The sequence below is a fragment of the Microtus ochrogaster genome, chromosome 18 (assembly GCF_000317375.1).
Source record: "Microtus ochrogaster isolate Prairie Vole_2 chromosome 18, MicOch1.0, whole genome shotgun sequence".
NCBI classification, from domain to species: Eukaryota; Metazoa; Chordata; class Mammalia; order Rodentia; family Cricetidae; genus Microtus; species Microtus ochrogaster.
Window position 1 is genome coordinate 33,931,646 of NC_022020.1, and position 8,278 is coordinate 33,939,923.

At 40.2% G+C, this 8,278-nt stretch overlaps 1 protein-coding gene and 1 pseudogene across 1 annotated transcript in view; both read right to left on the minus strand.

The window, feature by feature from the left end:
- The window catches only part of Pggt1b (protein geranylgeranyltransferase type I subunit beta), a 39,603-nt gene that overhangs the window by 7,095 nt on the left and 24,230 nt on the right, over window positions 1-8,278 (minus strand). Inside the window, exons 7-8 of the mRNA XM_005356070.2 lie at window positions 7,125-7,309; window positions 4,467-4,575 (exon numbers count right to left, since the gene is read on the minus strand). Of these exons, the coding sequence (XP_005356127.1) occupies window positions 4,467-4,575; window positions 7,125-7,309 (294 nt within the window). The remainder of the gene's footprint in view (window positions 1-4,466; window positions 4,576-7,124; window positions 7,310-8,278) is intronic.
- LOC101997074 lies at window positions 6,426-7,070 on the minus strand (annotated as a pseudogene).

An 8,278-nucleotide genomic window follows, 5' to 3' on the forward strand; every position in this document is an offset into this window, starting at 1 on the left:
GTACACCAGCACTGTGTGCAGTACATGGAGCAGGCAGCACACGAGAGAGCTGTGCCGTTTCTCCCTGACAGCATACACAGACTCCCTTTAGGCTCACTAGTCCCCCATTTCCAGGGAGCCACAACCCTCTGACGAGCAGTCATAAAAACACATGGCCTCTGCCTGCCTGAGAACCTTATATAGACTTCAGAAGTGCTCAGAACTCTGCAGTTACAGGAACACTACAAAAAAAGTTTTATAGCAACCAAGAATACTTTTCTATTTTTGAAATGGCCAGCATTTGAGATCCTAAGAGCTATTAAAGTTCAGAATACCTTACCAGGTCTAACTGTCACAAGCTAAATGGCTCACTTTCCCCTAATTTTCAGAGTAAAAAATAAAAATATCCCTATTCCTGATAGTTACTCTAAAATTACAAGGCAAACAAAGCAATATTAAACTTTATTTAGAAATTAGAAAATTTTTAAGGAAAAAGAAAAGGTACAAAGAAGAGCTAGAGAGATAGAGCTCGGCAGTTGAAGAACACAGGTGGATCACTCAGAGTCGCAGCACCCACAGCTCAGTCATCTGTGCCTCCACTTGCACTGCAGTGCTGCATGCATGTGGTGCACAGCCATTAATACAGGCAAATATTCCATACAGATAAAGGTTAAAAGAAAAAGGAGCATGACACAAATCGAGAATAATATAAATTGGATCTTGTAGGGCTGGAGAGATGGCTCAGAGGTTAAGAGCATTGCCTGCTCTTCCAAAGGTCTTGAGTTCAATTCCCAGCAACCACATGGTGGCTTAGAACCATCTGTAATGGAGTCTGGTGCCCTCTTCTGGCCTGTAGGCATACACACAGACAGAATATTGTATACATAATAAACAAATATTTTTTAAAAAAATTGGATCTTGTATAAAATCTAAATCTCTCCATATTTTTTCTTCAAAAGAAGTTTTGTAAAAGTCAGAAACCAGAACTTAATTACAAACTTCAAATCAAAACTTCCCAAACAACCCAACAACCAAACCCCTCATCTGTGGACAGTGATATACTTCATTTAATAAGACAAAAGTATTCTCCACAAAAATAATAAAAGTCCTGGTGCCAAATCTGCTACAAATCTTACTAAAGCTAAGTTAAGGCGCTCTTTTGGAAAACTGTTGTTCGGATGGCTCTCCTAAAGGTTCACTGAGCAGGTAGGCCTTGCCCCTCAGGCCGTCTGTGTGAGGGTGTGCAGGCTCCAGGGACGCATGTCTCTAAGTCGTCAACAAGCACACATGTGGATATAAACACAAGACTTGCCAACTGATCTCTCAAGAAAAGTTTCAGAAATTTTCTTCAAAACATAGAACTGGAAAGCCAGGCCTGGTGGTAGTCCACTCCTTGAAGCCAGCACTTGGATGGCAAAGGCAGGATGATCAAGACTCAAGATCATCTCTGGCTATATAGTGGGTTCAAGAGTGACCTGGGCCACATAGTAAGATCCTGTCTCAAAAATCTCAAGCCAACTGAACAAAAAGCCCACAAAAATAAAATTCCATAATATCAGAAATAATTGGTACTTCAAATATGAGATACTTCCCAAAAGATTGCATTTATTTCCTTTATTTGCTAAAACAATGCCAGACTGATAGGACAAAAAAATCATCAGGACCAAAATAATCACTAGATTTCTTAAGACATCAAACATTTAAAGCTACACACATACCAAAAATCTCAAAACTAATTATTTTGCTTTGGAAATTGATTTGTGAAAATGTATGTTGGGGTATGCCTTTGAAGCATCCCATATTTTCTCTAAGAAAGCATGTTTTACATTTTAAAAAGGCAGGCATAATTATTCCTTTTACTGTAAGCACAAACATACGATTTCATGAGCCTCTTCTTTACATTTTGACTCAAGCACAGAAACCCTACAGAGATGAACAGAAAAGCACTTGCTAATACTATGGTAACCAAGATCATGATTCTATTAAAGCACGTCAATGGCTGTGCCTTAGAGATAGGTGTATATGTCTACAGCTAATCTTCCAATAACATGCAAATCAAACACGCCAGTGCTCTCAATTACTTCAGCAAGGGCTTTCTAGTCAAGCTTCAAACAGGTTCGCTTTGCTGGAGTGAGTGAGTGAGGAGAGCACAGGCTGGAGAAGGGCGCCACAGAGGGTGCTGGCTTCTGAGTCCACTCATATGGTCCGTAGTTACCTGGTTCCGCACGTTAGGTAAGAAGCATGACAAGTCAGAAATTAAGGTACTTATCTAAGGAAATTAACTAAACCCAGAGTAGTGGCCTTTCATCCTAGCTCTTGGGAGGCAGAGGTAGGTGTGTTGGAGGATATCCTTCATCAGTGAATTCCAGGCCATCAAGACCAGATGAACAATTTAAATAGACCCCTACAGAAATAGAAGCAGTCATCAAAAGTCTCCCAAACAAAAAAAAGTCCAGGGCCTGGTGGTTTCAGTGCAGAATTCTACCAGAACTTCAAAGAGCTAATACCTATATTCCTCAAATTGTTCAACACAATAGAAACAGAAGGAACATTGCCAAACTCATTTTATGAGGCTACAGTTACCCTGATACCCAAACCACACAAAGACTGAAGTGGAAAGAGAATTACAGACCAATTTCCCTCATGAACATTGATGCAAAAATACTCAGAATACTGGCAAACCAAATCCAAGAACAAATGAAAAAAAAATCATTTAACATGATCAAGTTGACTTTATCTCAGAGATGCAGGGTGGTTCAAAATATGAAATTGTCAATATAATCCACCATATAAATAAATTGAAAGAAAAAAAAATATGATCATCTCATTAGCTACTGAAAAAGCATTTGACAAAAACCCAACACCACTTCATGATACAAGACTTGGGAGATCAAGGATACAAAGAACATGTCTGTTGACTGAGGTTTTCTGTCCTACTTGGTCCTGCAGTTGTTTACTCCCAAAGACATACACAGAGGTCTGCATTAATTATAAACTGATTAGCCTATTAGCTCAGGATTCTTATTAACTAATTATAACTTATATTAGCCCATAATTTTTGTCTGTGTTAGCCACATGGCTTGGTACCTTTTTTGGCAAGGCAATCACTTCTTGCTTGCTCTGTGCCTGGCGTCCTCTGTGAATGGGTGACGACTGCAGACTGAAACTTCCCTCTTCCCAATATTTTTGTTGCCCTGTCTCTACTTTCTGTCTGGTCGCTCTGCCTATACTTCCTGCCTGGCTACTGGCCAATCAGTGTTTATTTAAAACACAAGTGACAGGGTACAGACCATTGTCCCACAGCACATATCTAAACATAATAAAGCAATACATAGCAAGCCAACAGCCAACATCAAATTAAATGAAGAGAAATTCAAAGTGATTCCACTAAAATCAAGATTAAGACAAGGCTGTCCACTCTCTTCATATCTATTCAATATAGTATTTGAAGTTATAGCTAGAACAATAAGACAACAAAAGGAGATCAAGGGGATACAAATTGGAAAGAAAGAAGTCAAACTTTCACTGTTTGCAGATGATATGATAGTATATATAAGTGACTCCCAAAATTCTACCAGGGAATACCTACAGTCGATGAACACCTTAAATAATGTGTCAGGATACAATATCAACTCAAAAAAAAAATCAATAGCCCTCCTACAAATGACAAAAGGGCCAAGAAAGAAATCAGAGCAACATCACCCTTTATAATAGCCACTAATAACTTAAAATATCATTAACCAAAGAAGTGAAAGACCTGTATGACAAGAACTTTTAAGTCTCTGAAGAAAGAAACTGAAGAAGATATCAGAAAATGGAAAGACCTCCCATGTTCTTGAATAGGTAGGATCAATATAATGCAATCTTACCAACAGAAATCTACAGATTCGAGCTGCTTTTGATCAAAGTTTTATTACAGCAAAAGAAAAGCATATTAGAACACCATCAGCCCAAGTACAGCTAATAACCCTGATGTCACAGCTAATAACCCTGATTTTTTTAGATGAGCCAAGTAACTCCTTGCTTCAGGTAGGGCCCCTTAGTTTCACACATGAAATAAAACATTTGTAAGTATTAGGAGTGTTGGGGGATGCATATTATACTATTACCTTGACAATTTGCCGTTCCTTTATACTACCCATACCTTAAGTCTGTCTTAAATATCTTTAGTTTTTATTTTGTGAGTGGACATCATAGGTTTATAGGTACACATGCAGAGGTCAAAAGAGTGCATGGGTTGGTTCTCCCTTTCTATCATGTTGGCTCTGGGGATTGAACCCAGGTCACCAGGTCGGGCAGCAGGTGTATTTATCCACTGAACCATTTCACCAGCCTTAGACATAATCTTTTACAAAATGTACTATTTACTGTAATGTTACAACTGTGGTGATATTTTCTGTCATATACAATTTCTGAAAAACATACACTTCCAGGTCTACTCAAAAGTAAAACACGTACTGCTTTACATTCATGCCAAATGCAATTACCTGGGTGACTGTCTGGCCATTTGGCAAATCCTCCCACCAGGCGATCCTGAGTTGATAAGATGTAATTCCTGTTCTTTTCAAAGTTAGTATACTGGAAAATTTTCAGAAGCTAAAAACAAAATGACAAAAATTAACAGGCAAAAAACTTCTTATTGATCACATTTCAGCTACTGATTATTCGGATAGGCTTTTCTCTAGCTTAGATTCTCAGAGCAAATCTCTGGGGACTTGAGCACTTAAATTAGCCAACTACAGTATCTTCTTATTTTCTTACCTAGCTCATTAGCAAGAAGGCTTAATACGACTTTTACCCAGGCATACCTACAGATACAGTAAATACCTACTAAAATCACACACACACACACACACACACACACACACACACACACACACACACAGAGTGAGTGGGGTGGGGAGGAGTGAAGGAAGAAAGGAGAGGGAGAGAGGGAGAGGAACATTACTCAGACATAAAAAGGAAATACATATATAAATGGATGGGTCCTAACATTACACTAAGGGAAATAAGGAAGAAACAGAAGAACAAATATCACATGATTGTACTTAAATGAGTGTGATGGCTTACAATGTCAACTTGTGGCAAATCTCTGGGCGTGTCTGTGTCTGTGAGGGACTTTCAAGATTAGGTTAACTAAGTTGGGGAAGCCCCCTCAAATGTGGGCATGCTATTTGCCCAGGCTAAGGTCTTAGACTGCATAAACAGGAGAAAGCTAACCAGCATCAGCATACACTGCTCTGTTTTCCAACTGAGGACAAACGTTATCAGCTATTCCCTGTTCCTAAGGCCAGACAGACCCTCCCTAAGCCCCAGAACTCTAAGCCGAATCAAACCTTTCCATCCTTAAGCTGCTGTTGTCAGTTTTTATAACAATGAGATAAGACACCCAGAAATGCCATATGAAGACAGCGCACAGAACAGTGACTGCAGGAGGCTGGGGAGACGACAGTGAGACTCCTGACAGGACAGGAGGCCATGTATACAATGGTAGTGGTCTAATATATTATTATGGGTATTATTATTACCACTGCATTATACACAGATGGTTAAAATGCTAAACATACTACGTATAGTTTGCCACAAAGAAAGAAAAGTTCACAGAACTTTGTAACAGAGCAGCCAACTTGACAACTCAGAGCCCTCTGACCAAAAGGAGAGTTTGGGTATTGGGAGCTTCTGGGTGATGCAATAGGAAACACCACCATCACTAAGTGATACTTACTATGGAAAGCAATTATGGCTCATTTTTAGATGTGGGATTGTGATACTAGGGTGTTGTTCTCTTATTTCATTTAGAAAAGAAATTAAAGAATTTCCAGAAACAAAACAAACGACTGTCTTGAAGTCAACACAGTGCTGGGAGGGGTAGGTTGAATGGGTGAAGGGCAGCTGCTTTGGGATGGCCACTACTGATGTATGCGTGGGAGGTCATTACACTATCCCTCTATTTAAAGAATGTCTGAATTTTTGTGACTAATAAACGTACAAACGTATTTTGAAACAGCATAAGAGGTAAACACATAGGTGATTGCCTTCATTTAAACCGTCTCCTTCATTCCTTTCAACCACACACAACTTTTAAGAGGGGAAAAACAGGACATTACAAGCAAGATGAACACAAACTCCCGTTATAGTCAGAACAGCTGCACAAGGGTGGTTCTTAAGGGTGAAGGCATTTCAAGATGCAAACAAGGGGGTAACAGTTTAGTGACTTTATGTAGCAAATCCAATCAGTGAATTTTGGAGATTTTAGGTAAAACAAACAATAAAAAAAAAAAAAGAAAAAATTTAAATGGATTTCCAGTGAATGTTCTATGATTGTCTTTTTAAATTAACTTCCTGCTTCTGGACATGACTTCCAGATCAATCCCTGTTCTACATGCCCTAGGTGGTTTTATTAAGACGGTATCTGGCTTTATGGATATGTAACAGTCCCACACAAGTTTTTTTTTTACTTTTATCTGCATTTATTTCATGTTGAATTTATTCCCGTGCCATAAGTTTTTGTTTCTTCAGTTTCTTCTGGGATATCTTTTTCTTCTGTGCAACCTCCTCTTCTGGCTTTGGAACAATCTGTTTCTTTTCAGTGAGGATCATCTCAATGTGGTAGGGGGAGCTCATGTACGGGTTAATCCGGCCATGAACTCTGTAAGTTCGTCGGCGCATCTTAGGTGCTTTGTTCACCTGGATGTGCTCAATGACCAGAGAGTCCACATCTAAACCCTTCAGTTCAGCATTGCTCTCTGCATTTTTCAGCATGTGCAGCAAAAATTCTGCACTCTTTTTTGGCCACCGACCCTGTGTCCAGCCCCACTGTTTGGCCTGGGCGCACCAACCGACTCCACCATTGTACCGTCGGAATGGCACACACTGCTTCTTCAAAGTGACATCTTTCAGATACTTGGTGGCTTTTCGGATATGCATACCCTTGATGGCCTGGGCCATTTCCCGGGTGTTCTTAAAGTGAATCCGAAGGTTTGATCCTCTCGATTTGAATGATTTTGTGGGGTTTTCTGGGTCAAGAGAGTAGCGAACCATCTTCACGAGTCACCTCTGGCCGCTTACAGGAAGAGCCCCACACAAGTTTTAAGCAGGTATAAATATCAAGGGCTTGGGTGCCTCACTCCCATGGCTTCTCTTACCTTTAAAGTTGCTCCCACCCAGAAGGAGTAACAGGTGTCAACAGGCTTATTAGGTCTTCCATGGTATCCATTCTGCTGCCTCATTATACACCATCTCTTTATCCTGTTTAGTTCTTTTTCTGAAAAAACTTCTTCCAGTTTACCCATCAGGCACAGTGATGCAATGCCACAAAAGGTTGATCCTCCTGATAATAATCAAAACACAAATGTTATGAGACAAGTTCTATCACGAAACTAGGAGCTTCAGGGACCTGTTAGTGTACCTCCAGCGTCAGGGTTACAGGAGCATGACATCAAGCCCAGCTTATACTGGGAGATCTGCACTCAGGTCACCTGTCACCATACTGATATGGCAGGTTCTTTACCGACTGATCCTGACTGAATCTCCTCCTCACTGTGACTTGTTGGCAGGTTCAGTGTGGTTGTGATGTCTGTAATCTCAGCACTACAGTGGTTGAAGCAGGAATAATGCATGCCTGAGGTCTGCCTGGGCTTAACAGCAAGAAGATCCGGTCTCAAGAAAATGAAACAGAACTGTGAAGATGGCCTAATGCATAAAGCATATGCAGTATAAATGGAGGACCTGAGTTCAGATCCCTGGGATCAGCACAAGGCTGGACATAACAGCACAGTCTGTAAGGCCAACAAGCTATCAAGGTTAGTTTGTCTGGTATACACGATGGCGAACAAGAGGCCTTGTTTCAAATAAGGTGGAACAAGGACCCTAACCTGAGGCTGTCTTCAGATCTCCACATACATGGCATGTGTATGTGCCCATACTTACACATAAGTACACAGACATACCATATAGGCACACACACAAATATTAAGTGTCATGTTTGGATACCACGCAATATAACTGCAATTTCTTTGTGCCAGTGAAGTGTCTACTCAGAGTGCTACAGCAGCAAGCACCAGAGCCTATCCTTGTAGAATTCTCCTTTCATACAACCACATGGATGGAAATTTCTCAAATAATTGTTTCTTGTTTCACAATGTAAGTCTCTGAAATTCAGCACAGATAGTTTCAAAGTCACTTTTCAAGAATGGAAATGTGTAGAAGCCAGCTATCAGTCACTGGTCTTTGATGCTACTGAGAACTCAAGAACAATGGCAATGGGTTTTTGATCCTACTGCACGTACTGGCTTTGGGG